Here is a 25670-nt window from a genome sequence, read left to right as displayed (position 1 = left end):
ATGAAGGCAGATTTTGACTCAACAGAAGAGAGGGCTTCAATTGAGCTGCCTACAAGTGGAGCAAGTGACCCTTAGGAGCTGTAGGCCTTGGTAGGGTACCTGTCAGGGATGCTTCTGTGAAGTGAGCTGGACCAGGTTTCCTGCCCAAAATCTGGAATTCTGTGCTTGTGGCGGCCAGCATCTCCTAGCACCATACAGGGACGATGGGGAAGACCAAGAGAGTGAGGGAGCACAGACAGGTTCCTTACTTTGAATTAGGAGCCAGCTCTGCTCTAGCATCTGAAATGATTTCGGTTGCCCAAAGTATGCAGCAGCTGGGTAGCAGGCCGGGGAGAGTCTGCTATAGAATGCCTTGGGAAAAGATTCCTCAGAGCCAGGACCTGAACTCCTCACCCTCCACCCAGCAAAGACCCTGACCGTCATAGATGAGATGAGATGACCGCTAGCCCAGAGCAACATGGCAGCCCTCTCCTCCTATATCCTTGTTTCTCGTCTTCCTATATCCTTGTTGCCACCAGCGGAACTCAGCAGTTTGGGACACAGACAGGAGGCCTGGGGCCTGCTGTCCTTGCTGCGCGTTAGGTCTCCCAGGCCTGAGAGCTCCCACCAGGGCTCCTGGGCAGCTCAAATTCCAGGTAACCTCTTCCTCTTCACAGAGCTGACCCGTGCCGGCATGCTTCTGGATCCTTTGAACTATGTCCTCCTCTGAGGGCTCAGCATCAAGGGAAGTCCACAGATCTTGTGAAGGAGGGAGGGTAGTCCCCAGCCAGGAATAAGGGAGAAAGGGAAGTTGTATTCCAGCCAGAAACTCAGCTGGGAAGGTAGGAGGGAGGAGGGAACAGGAGGAACAGCCCCCAAGCTGCCCCCCTGCTCTGCTGCTTATCAGAAGAAACTTAAGAGTCAAGTAGTTGCTCCCCTGCCTTCTTAACCAGGAAGGACGTCTTCCTTCTCCTCCTCTAGGGTCTCCCCTGACACCCAGGGGTCTCCCAGACCTGCCTTCCCCTTGCACTCTCGGGCCACCTTCTACCCGAGGAATCCCCTGACCCACCTTCTTCAGGTGACGGCCTTCCAGCTCACCTTCTCCCCTTCAGGGGTCTCCTAGCCCACTTTCTCCCTTGGCAGGGTCTCCCCAGCCCACTCTCTCTCCCTGCAGGTCCCCCGACCCACCTTCTCCTGGCAGGGTCTTCTGGTCCCTCTTCTCCCCCAGCACGATTCCCCCGGACCACTTTCTCCCCCGGCAGAGGGGTACCCCGGCCCGCCTTCCCCGCGGTCCCCGGCCCGCCTTCCCGCGGCGGGTGCGGCGGCCCTGGCTGGCGGGCGGAGGCGGCGCCACCCGGGGCGCTGACGTAGAGGCCGCTCGGCGGCCGGGGGTCCCTTCGGTGGGGCCGCGGCTCCCCGCCCGCCGCCCCCGCGCGTCCATTCCCTTTTGTGTCCCGCGCGCGGCCCGCTCCCCGCGCACACTCGCGCCCTGCGCCCCGCGGGCCGGCGGGCGGCTCCCGGCGCGGCCCTGCACCGCGCGCCCCGCTTTGTGTGGACGCGCCGGCCGGGTGCGCGCGGGCTGTCGTGCGCCCCCGGCCCCGTCCCCGGCCCCGGCTCCGGCCCCGGCCCCGGCCCCGGCCCCCGCCCGGCCCGGCCCGCCCGGCCCGACCCGGGAGCGCAGCGCGGGCCGAGGGGCGGGCGGGCGGCGCGCGAACATGGCGACGGTGCCCGTGTACTGCGTCTGCCGGCTCCCCTACGACGTTACCCGCTTCATGATCGAGTGCGACGCCTGCAAGGACTGGTTCCACGGCAGGTGAGCGCGCAGCCGCCCGGCCTCGGCCCCGGCCCCGATCCCCGGCCCCCGGGCCCCCGGCCCGCGGCCCCGGCCCGGTCCGGCGAGCGCCCTGCAGGCCCCCGCCCGCCGCCTCCCGCCGGCCGCGCGCCCTTTTGTGCCCGGGGCGGGGGCCGGGGGCCGGGGCCGGTCGGGCGCCCCTCACCGCCGCGGCGCACAAAGCGGGTCCGCGGGGGGCGGCGGGCGGGGGCCGGGCCGGGAAGTTGGGGCGCCGAGCAGGCCGGACCGCCTGACAGCGGGCCCGCGGAGGCCGGGCTCCCGAGGCCCAGGCCCGGCGCCTCCCCCGCGAAGTTGCAGGAACTTTCCCCGCGCGGGCCCGGGAGACGCGCGAGTGGCGGGCTCGGACGCCGGCGGGGCTGGGACGGACGTGGGGCCCGGCCAGGTGGCGGCGGCGCGCCCACCCTCCGCCGCAGCCCGGAGCTCCGGCACCTTGTCCGGGAGGCAGGGACCCCTGCCCGGCCCCAGCGGGGCTCCTGGACCCGGCCGGCCTGCACATCCCCGGCAGGAGTGTGGGTGACAGAATGGTGGGTCTGTGTGGGTGCTGCGGCTTTGCCGCCTCCTCTTTGGCCGTCACGTTTCCCCGTTCCCCTCCTCTGTGTTCCAGACACAGGCCCACCCTGGTTTTGACTTGACCTTCTGCTCTCAGAGGAAGATGGGGTGGGGGGAGGTGAAGCTTGGCCTTTGCCCGTGACCATGACCTGGCCCTGTGCCGAGTTTTCAAAAGCCAGAGGCCCCTTCCCACCCAGAAGTAAGTGGCAGAGGAGGAAGAGGAGGTGATCCTGGTGCCCAAACTGCTCCAACAGGTTCTCCTGTGTTTGGGCCTCAGCGGAACCGCCAGAGGCTGGCCAGGCTAGTGTGCCCTCCTGGGCTCTGGTCTTCGACCCAGCGGGAGCAGGGCTGGGGGCAAGAGACTTCGTGTGTGCTGGTAGGCGGTCCCTCAACTTCCAGAGAGAGGAGCAACCCCCCCCCCCCAACCCCGGTTTTAACTGTGGATGGGCGAGTGGCCCTTAAAGGTAGGTTGTGTTATCTACTTCTGACAGTTTGCATGTGTGGGGGCTAGGCAGCCAGATGTGACAGGGCTTGCTTAGGTTGGTCAGTGCCAAGCCTGAGTGCCTGTGACAGGGACACCAGTGAGGAGGGGTGAGACTCCATGGGATAGGAACTCCCACTGAGATCGTGGGGCTCCAGGGCTGCCTTTCCAGGACTGTGGAGACCCTGCAAAGTGGTGGAGGCTGGAGTGTGAGTGCTGGGCTCTGCCCAGAACAGTGCTGCTATGCACACCCACCAGTTGGCATCCTCTCAGAGTTCATGGCTGGATCAAGGGTGAGAGCTGCCATATGATCGTTCATGGCTCCTCAGGTCCAGAGATGCTGAGAAGCTGGCTGGGAGTGCCCTGAAAGTGGTGGGACCTCCCCCTCCTCCCCCACCCCTACCCAGGGCCTGCAAGCCTGCCCAAGGTGCCCAGGCTGGAGGAGTGTGAGGGCCTGGGAGGACCCTTGCCTGGCTTCCCTCCTTTCAGTTGGGCAGGCAAAGTCAGTTCTGAGCTGGACTTTGAGAAGGGGCGTAGTGAGTGGGAGGAGCGGAGGGGGTAGGGAGAGACCTGGGAGTGAGAGCAAGCAGGGGAAAGGGGCTGAGGGCTGGCCTGAGGCGATGGTGACATTTACTGGATTGGCTTAGGTAGAGACAGGGAGAAAGATGCGTTCTGACACCTCAAAGGGGATGTTTTGGGGAGGTCTTATCTCTTTATTTCTTATTTCTTATGTGAAGTCTTTGATTTTATCTGATATACACACAGATCATTTGATCAGCACAGATTCATTTCCACCTATGTGGGGTCACCCTATGGTCTGAAAGGGGCTGTGCTTCCCTTGTGCCAAGGGGCACATCTTCTCTGTATGTAATCAAGGGTCCCTTACAGAAGTGAGTGAATCCTGTGGGGCCAGAACACCTCCTGTAGTCCTTAGTCCCCTGAGTGGCTCAGGGGAGGTGCTGTGATGAGAGAACATGGGGTCAGAGTTTGGGACCATTGTTGGCAAGGCTGGGCAAGGCTATATGCGGCCCTCACACCCCTGGGCAAACCTCCCACCTCTCTTGTCATGACCCTTCTCCACTGTGACAGAAAGGTGTGTGACATAATCCACAATGTTTCCAAATCTCCAGATATTCCTGGATGGATGACCCTCTACTCTTTTCAGATCCATGTACCGTCTGTACTGTTGTTCACTTCATTGTCAAACATCTCAACTCACTTTCTAAAAGTTTAAATACTTTGTAACTTTTTATGTTGAGAGAATTTGAAGAGTTACAAAAAAAGGTACAATTTCCCTATACTCCACACCCTGCCTCCCCTGAAGTTAACATCTTATCAAATTATGTTGCAAGCATAGAAACAGGCAGAAACACTGGGGCCACACTGCTAACCAAGCTTCAGGCCTTGGGCAGATTTATTTAGTTCCAGGACCCCACATTGCATTTCACTCTGGTGTCTCCTTACTCTCCTGAATCTTTCTGTTCCAAGGAAACTTCGTATCATTCCCTGAAATAGAACATTAGTATAACTTGCTGTAGACAGTACTTGTAAAAATAAACATAACTGTGAAAGTAACAGGCTCCCTCTTGTTCCACCTGTGACCCTTCACATCCCTACAATGAACCCCCCTTTGGATGGATTAGAAGGGGGTCTCTGAGGTTACTTTCACTCCCAGTGGCCAACTCTTTGCTGGTAGGACTCTAGCAGCAGTGCCGGCTGAGATCATGGTTGGGGCAGTCTCCTTCTACAGGGGAAGAACCTGCTCCCAGGATATGTCCACCATAGCAGGAAGCCTGGAGAACCCTGACTACCCCTTCTGGCATTCTCTGCGGCAGTCTTTCTGCTGGACCGAGCTGGTACTTGGGCAGCCAGGAAGGCAGGAGCTCGTGTTCCACCCTGTCTTGACCGTGACTGGTCACTCCTGGGACTAGGATAACTTGTCAACCCAATCTGCCTTCCTTGCACTCACTGCAGTGTCACCTGGAAATTGACTAGGAAGGGATGGATTTTGTGGCTGGGTGTCCTTAGAGCTGTCTTATGAGCAGAACAGATATGGCACTGCTCAGGCATTGGGAACCTTCCTCCTCAATAAGGGTGCCATGGGGCCAAGAAATGGGGGGCTTTTCATGCTTGTGCCTCCTGCCAGACCCTGTGTGTCCCTCCATCCTTGCCTTTGGCAAGTCGTCTGACTGTAGACCAGTAGCTCTAGGGAGTGACCTGGACATCTCACCTTTTCACCATCTTGATGTGAAGAGTCTCTGTGGAAAATAGAAATGATTCTGTTGAAATATCAGAGATCCTGAAGCTTCCTGACCCTCCCTAAGTTCCTGTTGTATTAAGCTTGAAGGGTTTTTGGAAGCATAATCAGTAAAGTTGATTTTAAAGAGTTTGAAAGCTGAGGTGCAGTGCCAGTCCTTTAGAGGCAGAAGTTCCATTTATTCCTCAGCAAGTACTATGGGGTGTGTGTTCTGTGTGGGGTGCAATGCTAGCTTTGTGGTTTCCTGGGGCTAACAAGGCAGATCCCCTTGCCTCTTACAGGTTTTCTTCTGTGGGAGTCAAACTTGTGGGCTGGGAGTTCCATCCCAGCCTGGGGAGTGTTTCAGAGCCAGAGGAAGCACTGTGTGGGGGTAGGGAGGCTGCATCAGGGACAGCCTGCAAGTGTGGCTGGAGACAGGAACCACTCTGGGGCACTGAGAAGAGCAGTGGTAGGAGGGGACTGAGGACTTGACAGGGATCCTCTGGATGCTGTGCACACAGCTGGGGAAGAGGACAAGGCCAGGAGTCCCTGCCCAGATGAGAGGTGACAGATGGGACCTAGGGTGAGGACTGGGGTGGGGAGAAGGGGTTGAATTCTACAAGTACTCAAAGGTGGGCTGGCAAGACTTGCCTGATATAGATCCCCTCTGATTCCTGTGTGTTTGTCCTGCCGTCTGGAATCCACGTGCCCTCCTCGCCAGGGCCCTATCTGTGCCCATCCTCCCCAGGACTGGTTGGCCTTTGTGGGCTTTTGCCATGTCTTTCCCCCCACCCAGCCTTAAACTTTTTAGGGCAGATCCTCTTCCTGGGTCCTTGGCCCTCATGGCTGCTCAGTACCACAGAGTGGGATGATGGCTGGCTCTGTTGGCCAGTGAACTACATGCACTTGGAGAGAAAGAAGGGCTTGCCAGGGCTCAGGCCTCAGTGCCGCAATCTGGGAGGGCAGAGCTGACAATTAAATCTGCCAACGTGAGATTCCTTAATATCGTGGGAAGTGCCATTCGCATGGCGACCGAGTTGTGGCATGTTTGACGTGGTTAGGAATAATGATTTGTCATTTTGAAATGAAGAATTCTCACTGAATGAGCTTAAGAAGTTCCAGAGGAGGTTGGGGGAATGTCCTGCCAAATTATAGAGGGCAGAACAGATATCCCCTGTCCATCCATCCTTGCCAAGTGAGATGAATCTCAAAGGAAGCTACTTGGAGCTCATGGTGATCACCAGAATGTTTGCTTTTATTGAAAATATTGGCCTGGAAGCATGCTTGATGTGAGCCTCTGCACTGCAGCCTACATTTGTTTGGGGCCTCTTGGGCTTAGGTGTGGCTGCAGATGGCCTGAGTTCAGGCAAAGTTTGGGATACTTGAAGTGGACCCCGCCACTCTCAGGTACCATCTGTGGGTCCATCCCCTCACCTCTGTGATCATGGCACCTGGCCATGTGGAGGGCCTTTTTCCAAAATAATGAGAAGTTTTGCTGTTAGGAGGGAGTGTTGGCCAGAAAATAATGTTCCGCAACAACGTATGCTAGAAGAATCTAACTGCTAAGATTCCGGTGTGGGTAAAGCAAAGCTGTCAGTTGACTTCCAAGTGACTGATGTGAAATAGCACTGCAGGGCTCACCCTCTGTCTGGCCTTTATGGTGTCAGGAGTAGTTCCCAGTCATCCTTTTTTATCGGAGGCCCACGGTGGCCTCCCACTTCTAGCAGAGGGAGAGGGCCCCCATCTCCTCACCCGCAGCTGGTGTACGCGTCTCTGCCAGAGGTGGGGGCACAAGTGGCATTTGGCATATTCTGGCTCAAGTGTGCTGGAAACTCCATACCTGTCCATGGGTTTGAAAATGCAATGTGGATAGAGACATCTTCGCAGCAGAAAGGCCACATCCAGTGGCAGGTAGGGAAGCTGGGCTCTGTGCAGCACCCTTGGTGTCTCAGGTGTACCCAGCAGCCCCCTCGCCTCCCACTTAGAGCCATGTCTCCATCTCTGCACCTTCCCTCCATGTCTCACTCCAGCTTCATTCCCTACTCCTGTCTGTCTCAGTTCTCAGCTTTTTGGCTTGGTGGTGAGGCTGCCAGTGCTCTTTGGAATGGGTCTTGGCCCTGTGCTTTAGGGCACAGGGTCTCTTCACTTCCCCTCAAAGTGCTGGGTCATCTGTGGAAAAATGTACTTAGAATTCCAGCCAGTGACTGGCTTTGCCTCTCAGCATAAGAACTGAAGGTCCTTGTGGTGTTTGTCCAGGCAAATGGAGAAACAAGCCTTTCATCCTTTTTTAAAAATTAGGGTGAAATTCACATACCATGAAATTAACTGTTTTATAAGTTTAAGTGTTAGTCGCTCAGTCATGCCCAACTCTTTGCGACCCCATGGACTGCAGCCCACCAGGCTCCTCTGTCCATGAGATTTTTCCAGGCAAGGATACTGGAGTGGGTTGTCATTTCCTTCTCCTGGGGATCTTTCCAACGCAGGGATCAAACCCTGGTCTCCTGCACCGCAGGCAGATTCTTTACTGACTGAGCTACAAGGGAAGCCCCTAGCGCACAGTTAATAGCATTTAGTACATTCAGGACATTTCACAGCTGTCACCTCTGGCTAGGTTGTGAACATTTTTATCACCTCAGAAGAAAACCCATTAGACAACTTCCCCATTCCTCCTCCTGTCAGTCCTGGACAACCAGCCATCTGTTTTCTGTCCCTATGGATTTATCTATTCTGGACATTTCCTATAAATGGAATCATACTATATGTAGCCTTCTGTGTCTGTCTTCTTTCACTTAGCGTAATGTATTTTTAGGATCATCCACATTGTGGTGTGTATCAGACTTCATTGATTTTTTATGGCTGAATAATACTCCAGTGTAAGGATCTACCACAGTTTGTATATACATTCGTCTGTTTATGGCTATTTGGGCTTTTTCCACCTCTGGCTGTTGTTAGTAGTGCTGCTGTGAACATTTGTGTACAAATATTTGTTTGAAGACTTGTTTTCAATTGTTTAGGGAATTGCTGGGTCATATGCTTAGTCTATGTTTAACTTTTTGAGTAACCAGCAAACTGTTTTTCCACAGCAGTTGCACCATTTTATATTCTTACCATCAATGTGGGAGCAATCTGATTTCTCTTCATCCTTACCAACACGTTGTTTTCCATTTTTAAAATTATGGGCGTGCTAGTGGGTGAGAGGTGGTATCTCATGATTTCGGTTTGCATTTCCATAATGGCCGATGATGTTGAGTATGTTCTCACACACTTGTCCATTTACATATCTTCTTTGGAGAAATGTCTGTTGAAACAGGTTGCCCATTTGAATTTTCTTTTTTAAATTTTAAGAGTTCTTTATATATTCTGGACAATAGACCCTTATCAGATACAAAATCTGCACGTGTTTTCCATTCTATGGGTTGTCTTCACTTCTGTGTTAATGCCCGTTGATGCACAAATATTTTTAATTTTGATGAAGTCTAATTGGTCTTTTTCTTCTGTTGCTTATGCTTTTGGTGTTATATCTAAGAATCCATTGCCAGATCTGGAGGCCATGAAGATTTACCCCTTTGATTTCTTCTAAGAGTTTTACAGTTTTAGCTCTTATATTTCATTTTTGACCCATTTTCAGTTAATTTTTATATATGACTTGAAATATGGATCCAACATCATTTGTTTGCATGTGGATGTCCAGTTGTCCCAGAACCATTTGTTGAAAAGACTATTTTTTCCCTGCAGAAAGTCTTGGTAGCCTTGCTGAAACTTGTTTGACCATATACCCGAGGATTCTGTACTCTGTTCCATTCCATTGGTCTATATGTCTGTCCTCATGCTAGTACCACACTGTTTTGGTTACTGTAGCTTTGTAGTAATTTGGAAGTGTGAGACTTCCAACCTTGTTCTTTTTAAAATTTTTTTGAATTTTTGGGACTCCTTGCAAAATCCATATGAATTTGAGAATTGGCTTCTCCATTTCTGCAAAAAAGGGCTTTTGGAATTTTGACAGGGATTGCATTGAATCTGTAGATTGCTTTGGGTAGTATTGACATCTTATTATTAACATCTTCTGATGTATGAGCATGGGGTGTCTTTCCATTTATTTAGATTTAGGTATTCCCTGATTACTTTCAGCAATGTTTTGTAGTTTTCAGTGTACAAGTTTTAAATTTCTTGATTAAGTTTATCCCTACGTACCCCGTCCTCTTGGATGCAACTGTGAGTAGGATTATTTTTGTAGTATCTTTTTTGTATTGTTTTTTTTGCTAGTGCTTTTATACATTAAAAAAAAAAATCACCTTTTAACATGTGGCAGTGAAATTTCCTGAACCAGACATTCTTGGGGTGGAGGTGCTGAGGTATGCACACGCTCAGCTGCACGCCTTTGGATGTCATGTGTCCAGAGTGTCTGCATGCCTTGGGAGGGGTGCCACTTTCCTTTTTAATCTTAAGTGTTCATTGAGCCTTCCCTCTGTCACATCCTGAGTTAGGCATTTTTCATACACATGTGGTGGGGGTGCTTCTTGTGTTGTCTGGGGATTGCCATGCAGGTCTCTGTATCCTTTATGGTGACTGTTGAGGAAGCTGCAGCTGAGTAGTCAGGGCTTGCTGCTGGTCTTACAGTGTATGTGGCCTTGCTGACCTTCCCACTGCCTCTGAGTGCTTGGTAGTGGGCCTTTCTGATTGAGAGGCAAGCAAGCTGAGGCTAGAATGATCAGCTCTCTGAGGTCAACACTACAACATGATAGGCTGGGACAACAGCAGCTCCCTCTACCAATGCCCCTTCATTGATGTAAATGACAAGGTTCAGTGCCCGGGACCCCAGAAGGCGAGAGTTCCCAGCAGTTGTGAACCTGCAGGTTGGGTCAGCACTGTTCCTTGGGCTGAGCAGGGCATGAGGGCAGAGAATAAGCTCCTGGGATGGTAGTGCAAGCTGCTGACTAAACCACGAGCTTTATGCTGGGGTAGGCCACTTGCCCAGGAAACTTTGGGCACAGTCTGGCTGGGTGCATCTGGGTCTAGGTCCCTCCAGTAGGGTGCCGTTTTCTGCTTCACATAGAAGTGCAGGGTGGAACTTATTTCTTGTGCTCTACACAGCATGGGCTGGGCATAGGTCCCATGGTACTGGATAAGTGTGAGTGGCTGGATAGGCCTTGGAGACTGCCCTGGGGCCAGGTCTGAGCTCAGAGATGCCTCCCCCTGGGACAGCCAGGCTTGGGCTGGTAATCCCAGACTGATGCATGATCAGCCCAGCTACATGGACTCTGATACTTGAAAATCTTTTTGAAACTTTGTGACTTTGCCTCTCATTTTATCCAGCTCCTAAGAACTGCCCCCAGATCAGAGTCTGGATGTGAATCCCAGCAAGGTTGGGCTGAAAGGGGAGTGAGAAAGTGCTTTTTGGGAACAGTGGGGGCACATAGGCCCTTCCCTGCCCAGGCTCTGTCTCACCACCCTCCTGGGCTGACTTGCCGTCACCTGGAGAGATGACACAGATATAGGTGTTCAGCCCCCATCTCCTGCAGAAGTGGCTGAGGCCTGGGGTCCTGTGCAGTATCACTCTGGGCATCCTGGGACAATCAAGAAACTGCGGCCTGATCCAGTCTGCCTCCCAGATGAACAAGGCCCAGGGAGGTGTGTAGTGAGCTCCCCAAGAGGACTCCCCAGACCCTGTAGGGAGGGAGATCCCACGGCACCCCTTGAAGCAACACAGGGGGTGTGCATCAGAGCTGAGATGGGTTCTCACTAAATATCCTTCTGCTGACGTTTGCAAAACTCCAGGGTTAGTTGCCTTTGTTGGTACTTATGAAATCTCTTTCCTGGAAATTTAAGATAACTATGGCTAATCTCCCAGCTGTTTTGGAGCTATTGCTCATAAAAAAGGGGGTGCCTGGGAGTGGTAATGCCTCATTGCTCCCACCAAGATACTTTCTGTCATCCCCTTGTTCTTTCAGCAGCTCCCTGAGGGCACTACACTTGGGTCTGCTTAGGAGAATCTGGATTGGAGAGGGCCAGCAGCCTGCCTGGGTCACTGGCTGATAAGTGGCATGTGGGGCTTTGCCACCCTGCCTTCCCCTTGGCAAGTTCAAAGTCTGGCAGGCACTGCTTCATCCATGCTGTTGGAGGGTGAAAGTCTTAGCTGCTCTTCGGTCTTGTGGTTCTCATGATACCCTGTTGTCATGGTGACCTTTTGATCCCAGTTTGGGTACTTATGTAGCCGACCCCCATCCAATCCTGGTACTGCCCCTGGACCTCTCCAGCATCCCTCTCAGAATTCTGGGCCCCTGTCTGCCAGAATCTCTGCCCCTGCCCAGTGTGTAAGCATCCGGTATTTGCATTTCGGTCCCTGGCTCCAGAAGGGGAGGTGGACAGGTGAACCTGGGAGTGACTTACTAAGTAGGGGTGGGGCATCTTTGTGAGTCTAAGGCCCATGTTGTATTATATCCCCTGACTTCACTGGGCCACAGCTAGGTGTGGGACTAGGGCTCTGAGGACCTTTTACCTAGGTTCTGCCTCAAAAGCCGTGCTTTCCCAGACCCTGCATGCCATGTCCCAGTCCTGCCCATCCGGTCCCCTTCTCCAGCTTCCCAGGGCATGAGGTTCCTTTCCTTTGCTCCACAGACAGTGTGACCCTCTGGAATAGAAGGTGGGTGTTGGTGGGACTAGAGAGCACCGTGTGGCTCTGCTCCTTCCGGCGCTCAGCGGCCGAGGACCGGAGGTGCAGCCCTGCGTGATCCTTCTGCAGAGCAGCCATCCCAGTCTCAGGGCTGTGAAAAAAGCAAGTGCTGGATTGAAGCTTGGAGAAAGAGGTGGACAGATCTGCATTCAATTTGAGAAAAAACTTTTTGATAATTGAAATTGGCCCCAGACTGGACTGTCTGGGGAAGTGTACCATGCACGTTAGAGCAGGATCTCTCCATCTGGGCTCTGTGGACACTGGGACCAGAAAGTTCTTTGCTCTGTGGGATGTGGAGCAACCCTGGCCTCAGCCTACTAATCCAGAAGCACCTGCCCCTCAGTTGTGACAGCAAAAGTACCTCTAGGCATAGGCCGATGTCCTTCGGGAGATACAGTTGTCCCTGGTGGAGGAGAAGAGGTGACTGAACATCTGCAGAAACATATTCACTTTCGTTGGGTGGAAAATGGAGCTTCTGACCCCTCTTCTTTTTTTATGTTTATTGTGATAGGAATAACTGCATTTATTCACTTAAAAATAGTTATTTGAACAAATTTGCAAGTGGGACCTGGCTTTTTAAAAAGGAGTGTGAAGGAATCGGTAGTGAAAAGTTATCTTCTCTCCAGAACCAACTCGATTGCAGCTCTTTAGGAAAAGCTCCAGGGAGATCTCTGTTTATACAGCGTTTGTGTGGTGAAGCCGCCCGCTCGCCCTTTCCTCAGGCATGCAGGCGCATAGGCGCATGCTGCGGGCACGGGTCTGCCTGGGACAGGGGTCTCAGAGGGCTCCGCTGTGCCGTCTGTGCTCAGGGATGCATTGTTTTCCTGACTCCTCGGTCCTGGTTGGTGTTAAGCTTGCATCTCATCTGTAGCAACTGCGGTTTTGCGCAGGGACCATCCTGGTACATACAGTAATGTGTACATGTACAACTTTTATCTGTTGGATAAATCCCAAGATATAAGGCTGCTGAGTTGAAGGGGACAGCATTATAGGTTTTAAAATTGCCAGATAGGTTGTACAGATTTCTCTACACACTGGCAACACATTTTCTGAACTTTTTAATTTTTTTTTGTCAACTGTGTCTAGAAGGTGAAAAATTGTTTCCTCACTGTGGTTTTAGAGTGCAGGTTTTATATATTATTATTTCAGTTTGTAGTTGTCTAGTTATTAATTCACTTTTAAATTCTTTTCACCCTGCAATTGTAGGATTTTGGAAATGGCCCTGATGCTTTCTAATAAAAACAAAATCTGAGAAGTAAAATGAGAGGCAGCCTTCTTCTGTTGGTCAGGGCAGGGTGGGATGGGGGTGTCACTCCCATGCTCTCCCTCCTCCTGCTCCAATAGTACTCTGAGCCCCTGCAAACCTTTAGGACTGGCAGAGGGTGAAAGCTCACTTGTTTGTTAAATATCTCCCTTCCTTTTAAAAATAATTTCATTTATTTATTTTGCTGTGCTAGGTCTTTGTTGCTGCGAAGGCTTTTCTGTAGTTGCAGCGAGCAGGGGCTACTCACTAGTTTCAGTGCATGGGCTTCCCATTACGTGGCTTCTCTTACTGCGGAGCACAGCCTCTAGGGCGTGCGGACTTCAGTTGTTTTGGCTCCCAGGCTCTAGAGCACAGGCTCAATAGTTGTGATGCACAGGCTTAATTGCTCTGTGGCTTGTGAGTTTTTCCTGGATCAGGGATCGAACCCATGTCGCCTTCATTGGCAGGTGGATTCTTTACCATTGAGCCACCAGGGAAGCCTCCCCCGACCTCTCCTTTGCTTTTGAGTCTTATTGTGAGGTCAGCCTCATTTGCTTTTATTTCTTTTTTTTTTTGCTTTTATTTCTTTATGAACTTTTATTTTAGACTTGTTCTAGGTTTGTAGACAATTTGGAGCCTTGGTTGAGTTTGTGCATACCCTGGCTTAGTTTCCCTGATTGTTAGCGTCTCACATCACTGCCCTACCCTGGTCACAGAGCAGGAGTTCATGCTGTTCCATTGCCATACACTCCCAACTCCTGGTCCTCCCCACAGAAGCAGGTTTGCTGGAGGCCTCGCGTGCCTTGTTCTGGCCTCTCAGATCCCTTTGTCCTCTGATCCTGACACTGAAGACCCTCCAAAGTTTGTGTACCTTTAAGGAGCCATGTCTGCGGCATGTGTGACTTCCTCGTGGCACCTTCACACACCCCTAAGCTTGGGACCCCAGCCCCAATATGGGCACTCTAACTGCTCTTGGGGCTGTCTGTGCTCCTGTGAGAGAGCTGGGCCCCATGGTGGTCCCTGCGGCACAGACATGGGGTGTATTCCACGTGGTCCTGATCACAAAGGCTGCCATTTAGGATCATGGTGCTGCTCCCCTTTCACAGTTTCTTCTAGATCTCAGACTTCTTTTACTAGATTTCAAACTACTCTTTGGAAAAGAAAGATGTAATTAGAGTGGTCTTTTGCCCCTCCTCTCTGAAAAGCTGAGAGAGTGGTCGCTCCCCAACCTGGTGCTCTGCCTTAGGGACCAATGTTAGCACCATCCAGACACTTCAGTGGCTGCTGCCTTCTGGACACACCACTGGAGTAGGATGTGCGAGTAGGGGTGTCCCAGGGAGCATTTGGTCCAGGCCCTTCTTTTGCAAACGAAAAATGGAGCTCTTTCCATACCCTGGGGCATTCCCCACAGATGGGCTGGAACCCTCTTGGTTGGTTCTGCCCTTGGGAAGGCCCCCTGCCGCCAGTGCTAAGAAGCACACGTTTGAGTGCTGGAAGCCCTGTATCCTCTGTGACTTCAGTGAATGATGACTGTGAGCCCCTATTCGCCTTGTGGTCGGGCTGCCTATCAGCAGTGGGAGGCTGTGACCAACTGGCCTTGAGGTTCTGGGGTCAGTAGGGGGTGGCCCAATGCTGTTCTACTAGAGGCGTGCCCGCTGCTGGGCTATCCTGCTGGAGCCTGCCCTTTCTGCCTGCCCTTTTGCCCCGTCCGCAGAGCCTCTATCACCCAGGAGGCCTGGCCAGCTCCCTGAGGTCCCTTGCTGGAACGGTAGATCAGGATCCAGCCTATCTTCGACACCCTCTGCCACCCCAGAGCTGGTCACTAGGGGCCTGAGGGATGGCAGAGCTGGGCCTGGTTGTGTCCTTGCCACTTCCCTGCTGACACTCTGGGATTCCAGGATTCAGTTCATTTTTAAACTCCTGGGGGAGTCCCTGCACAGATGGTCCCTGTGCTGGGGCCGCGGGTCTGGATGATGGCCCACGGTCACAGCACCCGGTTGTACTGGGGGTCCTCTGGGAGTGGACAGTCACCTTGCAGAGCTGGCCTGTTCACCGTAATCTGCACGCATTGGGAGTTAGTGAAGGAAAAGGCTCTTGGCGAAGCCACCCGGCAGCAATTGGCAGCCTGCCATTCTTACCAGTCGCTTGGCAGGAGAATCTTCAAGGCCTTTCCGGAAGTGTCCTGTCTGTGGGGTGGAACCATGGACACGGCCTAGTGTGCTTGTGCTTGCTGGTATCGTCAGCGTCGGATGGACAGAGGGCCCTGGTGCCCCTGTACAGTGAGATCTAAGGTCTTGTGTGCCTCATCTCATCCGCAGGTCCTGTTCCAGGAGCCAGGTGAGGCCCCTGACTTAGGCTGGATGTGGTCAAGCGCAGCCAGAGTCCTTTCCCCATGCTCATTGCCAGTGGCTATGCTGGCTGCTGTTTGTCCCTTGAGGCCCAGCTTATACCATCCTAGCCTCATGGCCTGGTCCCTTCTGGGATAGGGTCCGTCAAAAGGCGCATCATAAGATGCTCATCTCAGAGGGCTGCAGCACATGCCTGCTCCTGGCCCCACACCTTTTTGTGTGCCTTCTGAGAGTCTGGAGCAAGGGCCCACTAGAGTCCATCCAAGTTTCCATATCCTGATATTTGCTTTTCTTGCCCTCTATAGTAAACACATGAACACACACATACACACACAGACACCAAAAAAAAAAAAAAAAAAAGCAAAGGACAGATATTAGAATGTTTCAGCAGGATAGAAGCACACCAGTTAGTCCTCCATCCGGATGTAGCCACACTACAACCAGAGCACACCCTTCATCTGCGCTGTCATCTGGAGGGTCACAAGGAGCTGGATCCCAGGCCCTACCCCTAAATACCTTCCAAGGGATATGTTAGGGGCTGAGGACAGGCACCTCACCTCCCTGGGGCTAGAGTGTTATTTCTGTTGATATGACCTTGGGTTGCATTTGCTCTCAGGTCAAATTTGTCTTCCCAGACACCTTGTGAGTCTCTGAGGGTTTTATCCAGATGGAAGGCTGTAATTCCCAGAGCTTCTATTTGCTCTATATCTGCATACAATTGGTTTCCTTAGAAACTGCTGGAATAAATGCTCCAGAACCTGCTTCTGATTTTTAAAGAGAACATGTCATTTATCTGGAATATCTATTAAAAATTCACCAGAACAGGTTTAAAAATATATAAAGAGACATTTTGAATATTCATTTACTATATCAAGGATTCTAGACTCTTATTAGATTGAGGGGATGATTAAATAAATTATAATGTACTCACAATAGGAAATTATTCAGTCACAAACAGTGGATGTTTATGACAAGATTTTAATGATATGGGAAAACATTTATGCTATAATATTAAATAGGAAAATAAAACAAGATGCTATATTGTCTATATAGGATGTTAGTTGGTATGAATCAATTAAAACAGAAGACATGCTGGAAGAAAATGTTAAGAGGGTTGAGAGTGTATTTTTTTCCTGTTGCTTTCATACTTATTTGTACTTTTCAACTTGTTTTCTAGGCACATAAGGTTACTTTTATAATCAGAACTAAAATAAGCATGAAAATAAGATTGTCAGAGTGTAGAGGTCATCCTGCCCTTCCTCGCATTTCACAGGTTTTGTTGACTATAGTAAGGCCCCTGTATATGAACAAGCTCTGTTCTGAGAGCAGGTTTGTAAGTTCAATGAATTTAGCCTAGGTACCTAACTAACACAATTGGCTATATAGTACTATACTATGATAGATTTATATTACTTTTCACACAAATAATACATAACAAACAAATGCAAAAAATAAATACCATATTTTTAATCTTACAGTGCAGTACCTTAAAAAGTACAGTAGTGCCAGCTATATTGCCCCTGCTTTTACGCTTGCTTCCAGACACCTTGGGCTTGAAACAGACACTGTGCTACGGAGCTCTATACAGTACTGTAGCAAAGTACACAAAAGCACAACTACTTGTAGGCAATGCACACACATGACACGTGTGTGATTGTACCTGAGAATGCACATTCACATCTTTTAAAGTTCTCGAGTTGAAGGTTCCTATGTAGGGGACTTACTCTATAGGTTTTATAGACACTTGGGAATGAGTGTCTCCCAACCTCATAGCCGCCTGGAAGCTAGGCTGAGTGCAGCCTTCTTTAGGACCCTTGACTCTGAAGGTCCTTCAAGCAACCTTTCTTCTGATGCTATCCCCCTAGCCCCCAGTAATGCATAGTAGCCTGGCCTGCAACCTGTCTGCTGAGAACGGGCTCCATCTGCCACCCAAGAGCCCCGTCACGCCCAAGCATCTTTCTGCAAGTGGAACTTCAAGCCTCATAGGACCCTGTACCCACTTTGGATCTCCCAGGGATGGGGCCTCAGGCTAATGGGTTGAGGTAGGCCCCTCAGCTAACTAGGAGCAGTGACTGAAGCCCTGTGACTAGTTCCCAAAGCAGCAGGACCATCCTGTCACCAGCTGCTCTCATGTTGGAGTGTCCCACTAGATGGGGACCAAGAGTGCAGCCCGCTTTGGAGGGCAGAGCCTGTAAGCTAAGCTCCCTCTGGTCTGTCCTCACATTTCCCTCCTTTTGACTGGTGGCTAAGCCCCTAGTTACTGCGCTCCATGTGAGGGACGAGCAAGTGGGGCCTCAGTGCCCCAAAATGTGGTTTGCAAGGGTGACGGGGGTCTGACCCAAGAGGGGGCCCTTGGGGAGATACCAGTGGACACCAGCCCCACCAGACATGCTGAAGGCACAGAGCTTTAAAAAGCCATTACTTAGACATGCGAAATAGTTACTCATATACACTTGGATACTGCTGCTGCTGCTGCTGTCGCTTCAGTTGTGTCCGACTCTGGGCGACCCCATAGACAGCAACCCACCAGGCTCTCCCGTCCCTGGGATTCTCCAGGCAAGAACACTGGAGTGGGTTGCCATTTCCTTCTCCAATGCATGAAAGTGAAAAGTGAAAGTGAAGTCGCTCAGTCATGTCTGACTCTTTGTGACCCCCTGGACTGCAGCCTTCCGGGCTCCTCCGTCCATGGGATTTTCCAGGCAAGAACACTGGAGTGGGGTGCCATCGTCTTCTCCACACTTGGATAGTAACAGATACTAAATTATTAGAGTAACCTAAGGCCAAAAGTATGGAGAGCTACTTTCAATTGGATCTACTTTAGGAATGATAGCAAAGAATTCTGAAAATACAATGTAAGCCTTAAGAGATTTAGGATTTGGTGTTATAGAAAATATTTCCTGGCCATATTCAATGTGTGACCATTCATTTTCAAAATGCCGATTCTGGAATGCCCTGAGAACGTGTGCATCTGTGTGTCTGTGCACATGTCCTTTCTGAGTGTGCCAGGTGGCACTTTGCAGTGCACAAGGAAGAACATCCTTCAGATGCACCCACCGGGCACATGTCCTTTTCCAAGTACGTGTGGCCACACAGCTGGTGTGCACTAAATATGTGCATATTCAAAGATGCCCTATTTTTTCTTATACATTTTACAAAATTCAGTTTTATTCTTTCCAGCTTGATTGGGTTATAATCGACAAAATTGTAATATATTTAAAGTGTACAATGTGATGATTCAATATAGGTATACATTGTGAAAAGATTCCTACAATTGAGTCAGTTAACATATCCATCATCTCACATAGTTAATCCTTTTTTTTTTTTTTTTGGTGGGATCACAAGTTTTAATCTCTTGACAAATTTCAGTTATATAATATAGTATTACGAACGCTAGACTTTGCCCTTTTACTGGCCTCCCCCACTCCCCACAAATATGCCTTGTCTTGGAGTGATGGTAGACCTGGGATTCCAAGATGACCCCATCAAACAGAAAGTCAACGTCCCTAAGTTAACTCACTTTCTCAACTTCACCGAGCTCATATTACTGTTAGTTTTACTCCCATCACACAGGTGATACTGTACTGTTTCAGATTTGATAACTGGTTTCTGTTTGAGTTGTGTCTGTGGCAGCCAGCAGAAGTGGACGTTTTCCCGGTTGCTCACTTTCTGACCGTCCATCCTTTTGGGTGAGCTGAACCCAGCTGTTCCTGACTTTTCTTTTGAGCCAGGCTCCTGCTCTCCTGTTTTCTGGATATGGAGTCTGTGCTGAGACAGCTGCAGGGTGCTTGAAGCAGAAGAGGCAGAACCAGGTTGAGTGGGTGGCTATCCTGGGAGGCAACCTTGAACAGCTGTGAGTGAGGAGAAGTCAAGGAGCTTTGCTTGTTTCTATCAGGACTCTGTGCCCAGAACAGGAGGGAGGGAAACTGCGTGTAGCCCTGGGTCAGCAACCCAAAGGGGTCTGGAGGTGCCCACTGAGAACCAGAGCAGAGACTGCCCTGTGGAGACTGGTAGCCTTGTTGGGCCTTGCCTTTTCCACCTAGCCCAGTCCCGTGTTGCACCTGGCAGGTACTGGGGCTCTGGAAATGATGAGCAAGCTGTCAGGTGTGGCTCATACCTCTGTAGGAGAAGATGATGTCAAATACTTTCCCAGCCCTAAAGTCCTGCACTTCTTGAATGGGATTGTTTTCTATGGTTGGGTGGGTCTATCCTGGGGAGAGAGAGGGTGTCTGGTCATTGCAGCTGGCCCCCAGAGCTTTGAGGAGCTGGTGGGCAGGGCCAGTGGGTAGAGTTGTTCTAGCTTCTTGGGGGCTTCCCTCCCGGGAAGCCGACACCTGAAGATGTGTCTCTGGACAGAGTTAAGGAAATTGTGCCTGAGAGTCTCAGAATTTCTGCCAAATCCTAAAAAAAATAAAAAGTGCCTGGCTCTGAGGTACTGGGCGGTGTGCATTCTGGGACCTTTGTTCTGGCTCCTCTTTGCTCCTGGACCCCCACCTGCTGGCCATGGGAAGGGGGAAGACAGAGCTCCAGAAGGAAGGAGAGCAGAGGCTGCCAAACCTCAGTTTCCCCAGCGGAGTTGGAAGCAGCTGCTGCTGGGTGTGAGGGGCGGTGGACACGCAGTGCCCAGCATGGTGTGGCTCAACAGCTCTGCTTATATTGAGACGTGAGAGAGGGCTGAGTGTTCTGAGGTCTGCTGGGGAAAGGCCTCTGTTGCCTCTCGGAGGAACCTCGCACATTCTCTCAGGAGTCTGGGACCTAGCCTGTAGGTGACATTTCAGTTTCCCAGCTGCTGAAGCCCTGTCATTCGTCCCTTACTGCATTTGTGGACTCTTTCAACCTCCCTTTCTATTCAGTGTGGGAAATATGCATATAGCCATGAGTAGGGGGTTTTAAAGAACTCTACTCTTCCTAGCTCTCTGTTTCTCTAATTTTCCAACTCCTTCCCTGTCCAGGAGGGCACCTCAGCCTGGCATCTTCCTCCTCTAAGCACCCAGAGGGGGATGACCAGGTGTGTACCATGGTGCTCAGGAGCACCCTTTAAGTTTCAACACTTCATGCAGCTCAACTCACAGGCCTCTGCATTTCATCTTTCCGGAGGGCCAGCCGGTCTGCCCCTGTAGCCTTTGGCTGCTCAGCCTTGGTGGGAGGCCTGCTGCCTGTCTCATGACCACCAAAGTCCAGAGGCCCCTAAGAGAAGACAGGAGAGCCTGATCCCTTCAGGCACAAAGCCCACTGTGAACCCTGTTTATTCTGACAGGTGAGAATCAGGCTGACTGATAATGATGACGCCAATTCCCTATGAGTGTGGCTATGCTTCATGGGAGCCTTGCAGCCTTGCCGACTTCCTTGTTGCCAGATTGTTGACGCTTGGCTCCCATCCCACCAGAAAGGCCATGACAAGGGGCATTGGGTATTTGCAAGGGATGGGCAGCCAGCAGGGACCCCATGAGCTGGATGGAACTTCCGCAGGTGGGGGTGATGAGCACCAGTCTCAGTCAGAGTGCTGTGCCCCTGCGGGTCCTGGCCCTGGTGGCTGTCCTCTGGAGGAGGGCATGGCCCTGCATCCTGGCCCTTCCTGGGAGGCCCCGCCCACCTTTCAGGCTGTGAGAAGGCCCAGCAGGGTGGCCCTGAGGCTTGGGGTGGGGTCCCCTTGGCTGGGAAGATGGGCTGAAGAGGAGCACTACAGGCTTTTAGGCCAGGCTGGCTCTGCAACTGGCAGTCTTGGCTGCCATGTGCTCAGGTCTCATCCTTGTTTTGTGTCCCCAAGAATGGCACCCTCAATGCTGGCCCCTGTGGGCCTAGGCCTCTCTGCCCCAGGACTGGCTGTGATCCAGAGAAGAACCCAGGAGGGTGTCCTATTGACCCAGAGCCCCAGAAAGTACAGTTGTCCTTCGGGGAATTCTACCACAGGCCTGTGCTGTTGAGTGTGTCCTGGTGGGTGAGCTGCCTCTGACCCCAGGAGAGGGTCTGGCACAGAGGTCCCTGTGCAGGCGGCTGTGATCACTGCCAGGAGGGCATTTCCCTGCGGCCTCACTCTGCCCCTGCACTACTGGGGGTCCAGCATGAGCCCCCAGCTTTCTACACATGTGCTTCTTGCCTGTGCCCTCAGAAACTGTTTTTATTGTGTGTGTTCTTCATGAGTGATTTCATCTGTACCAGTTTTGTTCTGCAGCCCCTGCTTCCCTTCAGTGCAGGCCTCAGCAAGCCAGCCCTGCGGGACACCCTTGGTTGTCCCTGAGCCCCAGGGTGAGGTCTGCTGCCCAGCCCCCGCGGGAAGGTAGAGCCACTTAGACACCTCTTCCTATGGACCCTGCAGAGGCTCCCAAGGGCAGTTTCAGGGGTGGCTTGTGGGGCTGGGGCTGCCCTCAGGGTTAGTTTTCATGTCCGGTACATTCACCTTCCTGGGGCAGTGGCAGGCAGGGGATCGGGTGGCACAGGGCTGGCCTGGAACAGACTTGAACTGCCCCGGAGCAGCCTCAGGGGGCACACACTGCTGCTACTGCCCCTCCACAACCCTGGGTCAGCCTCTGACCTGTAAGTCCAAGAAGTGAGTTTCTAGAGGGATCAAGGAGGGGGTTTCAGACAAATTCTGAGTGAGCGATGGTCAAGGCTTTGTAAGGAGATGGGGGTGCCCAGAGGATAAAAGGCCACATAAACGTAGTGTCTACATTCATTGTTTGAGTGCCGGTGTTTCAAAACAAGACCCAGTGCCAGTAAACAGCTCGCGAGGGAGCCAGCCTGCCTCCTGAAGCGTCTGATGGCCACGCCTGCGTTTCACCTTTCTCGGCCTCCGCTAAAGCATGCCGTGTCTCAGCTGAGACACATGGGGTCCAACCATTGTTTCACACCTGTGGGGTTCAGAGCCAGAAGGGACTTAGACATGCAGGTAGGGGTGCTAGATAAAAATAGCTTGAATTTCTATTTATCAGAAATTCATATCTGACCGGGTGTCCAGTATTTTCATTTGCTAACTCTGGCCACCCTCTAGCCCAGACCTGTATTTTTGTCAGCCAGGGAAGGTGGGACTCCCAGACTTCTCAGGGAGGGAACCTGGCCACTGGGGTGCCTTGTGCCCCCCAGATTGATCCAGCCCGCTTCACCAGTGAGAGGAGAACCTTGCAGTGGTGTGTGTGTGTATATGTATGGCGTACATGTGGGGTATGCAGTGTGCATGTGTAGAGTGTGTATGTGTGTAGTCTGTGGCATGTGGGGTATGTGTATATGTGTTGTATATTTATGTGTGTATATGTGTATATGTATTTTTGCATATGTGTGTGGTATATTTGTGAGTGTGTTTGCATATATATGTGTATGGTGTATGTGTATATGTATTTTTGTATATGTGTGTGGTGTATTTGTGAGTGTGTTTGCATGTATATGTGTATGGTGTGTGTGTGTATGTATTTTTGTATATGTGTGTGGTATATTTGTGAGTGTGCTTGCATGTCTATGTGTATGGGGGTGTGTGTGTATGTATGTATTTTTGTATATGTGTGTGGCGTATTTGTGAGTGTGTTTGCATGTAAAGGTGTATGGTGTATGTGTGTATGTATTTTTGTATATGTGTGTGGTGTATTTGTGAGTGTGTTTGCATGTATATGTGTATGGGGTGTGTGTGTGTGTATTTTTGTATATGTGTGTGGTGTATTTGTGAGTGTGTTTGCATGTATAGGTGTATGGTGTGTGTGTGTATGTATAAGTGTGTTTGCATGTCTATGTGTATGGGTGTGTATGTGTGTATGTATTTTTGTATATGTGTGTGGTGTATTTGCAAGTGTGTTTGCATGTGTATGTGTATGGGGTGGTGTGTGTGTGTATGTATTTTTGTATATGTGTGTGGTGTGTTTGTGAGTGTGTTTGCATGTATAGGTGTATGGGTCTGTGTGTGTGTGTAAGTATTTTTGTATATGTGTGTGGTATATTTGTGAGTGTGTTTGCATGTATATGTGTATGGAGGGTGTGTGTGTGTGTATGTATTTTTGTATATGTGTGTGGTGTATTTGCGAGTGTGTTTGCATGTATAGGTGTATGGGTCTGTGTGTGTGTGTGTGTAAGTATTTTTGTATATGTGTGTGGTATATTTGTGAGTGTGTTTGCATGTATATGTGTATGGGGGTGTGTGTGTATGTATTTTTGTAAATGTGTGTGGTATATTTGTGAGTGTGTTTGCATGTCTGTGTATGGGGGTGTGTGTGTGTGTATGTATTTTTGTATATGTGTGTGGTATATTTGTGAGTGTGTTTGCATGTCTGTGTATGGTGTGTGTGTGTGTGTGGCAGCCACAGAGCGATGGAGTAGCACATGGCCAGCTGTGTCGGCACCCTGAGAATTGGGGAGGGCCCTTGTAAAACGCTGAGGCCATGGATGCTGCGCACGCTTTCTCCAGAGGGGAAAAAGCAGACACACGAGGAGGAGAGTCTAAGAATTTTCCAGAGATCACCTTGTGACTCTCTTAGTCAGAAATCTGCCCTCGCTGTGGGAGCCTGGCACAGTGCTCCACTGACGTGAGACTGCCTGGCCTTCCTATAGGGTGGGGTGGTTTTGCACCCTAGGATCTATACAGCCTCCTTCAGCACCTGGCCTGAGTGAGCCCCTCACCTTTCCTGGCTTCTTACCTGTAAAGTGAAAGTGGTAGGGCCACTTTGAAGGTTGTCATGCAGATTGAGTCCCAGGCCAGCAGCCACGCTGTGATCACATCCTTGTGACCTGTCAAACTCAGCAGGCCAGTGTGGACAGGATCTCAGCCCCCCAGCCTGGAGGCAGTCAGCTGGAGCCCCCTTGGCTCAGCAGGGAAAGTTTCAAGTAGCGTTATGTCATAAAAGAGTTAAGTTTTGCTCAGGTCTGAGAGAGGGATAGACTGTTATGACACCACAGTCATGTTGAGTTTACAGCCAGGCTCTGACTGGTAGAAAACACACAAAGGGGGTCTTTTTTTAATGTGTTTATTTGGTAAAAATTAGAGAAGAAATTAGGCAAATTAGGCAAATGGACTTTAAAAACCAGAGTTTTGGGTCACTTGACATTTCAGAAGGGTAATTGATTGCTGGCAGGAGAATCGGCATCCTCATCCCTTTCACTGTTGCCAGGAGGGTCTCTGTGGGCCTGAGAGGACCCGAGAGGTAGCTCAGTGCCCAGTGAGAGCCCCAGTGCCTGAAGGGCGCACCAGAAAGGCTCCCAGGAGGGTGGGAGCAAAGCCAAAACATTGTTTCCGGAGGACGAAGGAGGGATTGTTTGTTCTCTAGAATGTTCCAGGTATCGAAGCAACTGGTCCCCCCACTCCCTGTGAACATGATGGCAGCAGTGGGAAGAGGCTCTTAGAGAAAGGGAAGCAGGGATATGCAGGTGGCACCCAGGTGGATGCTGGGCTTCTCCAGCTACTTACGTTCCATCTTGCCCTGGCTTTGCTTCCTAGAGCTGAGCTAGGCCTTTTTTAGAGGTTCTTTGGAGAAAGGGAAGCAGGGATATGCAGGTGGCACCCAGGTGGATGCTGGGCTTCTCCAGCTACTTACGTTCCATCTTGCCCTGGCTTTGCTTCCTAGAGCTGAGCTAGGCCTCTCTTAGATTCCACAGAGCCCTCAGTCTCCATCTCTTGGCCTTCCCTCCATTCTCCTCTCCCCTCCTGGAACAGCTTTTCTCTTGTGTTGGGCCTTCTCATTCTCTTTCATGGCCCTTAGCTTTGCTTTCACATATTCCCATGTCTTTTTCTTTGTGTGTTACATTCTTGGTGACTCCAGTTCACCAATTCTGTGAACTCCATGAACACATTAAAAAAATGTGTCTAGTTGGTTGCTTAAACTGTTCATGGAATTTTAAATTTTAATATCATTTTTCACTTCTAGAAGTTGGAGTTTTTCAGATTTGTCTGATCATTTTTTTCCCCAGCATGTGTGAGTGTGTGTTCCATGCTTTTGAATCTTTTTTTTCCCCCTCCAATTATTTAAAATTGCTTTATATCTTCTGTTAGATGACTATTATATAATGTACTCAGGGGTTTAGTCCTACTTTTTCTCAGGGTAGGTCATCTCCTGTGTTTAAAATTCTGTTCTCCTGAGGCCTCAGGGAGCTTCTGTTCCCCCCGACCCCAAGGGGCTGTGAGGCTGGCATCTGCCCCACAGTGTAGTTTCTAGGGGCTGTTGGAGCATCTGAGGTGGCCCCCTAAAGTGTGCCCCCTCTTCCCTGCTCGCTGGGCTCTGGAAACGCCACACCTGTGCAGTAGCTCAGCCAGCTCCCGTCTGCTAGTCTGGGGGTGTGGGCTGCAGACTGTGTTGATTTGCCTCTCTGGCAGGGCCTGAAAGGAACTGGAGCTGTGACTGAG

General features: G+C 51.0%; 1 protein-coding gene across 4 annotated transcripts in view; it reads left to right on the top strand.

The window, feature by feature from the left end:
* Positions 1 to 25670, top strand: part of PHF2 (PHD finger protein 2) — a 98015-nt gene that overhangs the window by 7928 nt on the left and 64417 nt on the right. The window contains exon 1 of one of the 4 annotated variants that reach the window (XM_069575620.1): positions 1597 to 1792. The exons of 1 other annotated variant lie outside the window; for it this stretch is intronic. In XM_069575620.1, coding sequence (XP_069431721.1) covers positions 1695 to 1792 — 98 coding nt within the window. In that variant the 5' untranslated portion in view covers positions 1597 to 1694. Of the gene's footprint in view, positions 1 to 1596; positions 1793 to 2157; positions 2356 to 25670 lie in introns of those variants that run through there. 2 more of the 4 variants (XM_069575621.1, XM_069575623.1) reach the window with 2 other exon arrangements.

This window comes from Ovis canadensis, chromosome 2 (genome assembly GCF_042477335.2).
Source record: "Ovis canadensis isolate MfBH-ARS-UI-01 breed Bighorn chromosome 2, ARS-UI_OviCan_v2, whole genome shotgun sequence".
NCBI lineage: Eukaryota > Metazoa > Chordata > Mammalia > Artiodactyla > Bovidae > Ovis > Ovis canadensis.
The sequence above is the reverse complement of the archived record's forward strand: the minus strand, read 5'-3'. Positions and strand labels throughout refer to the sequence as shown.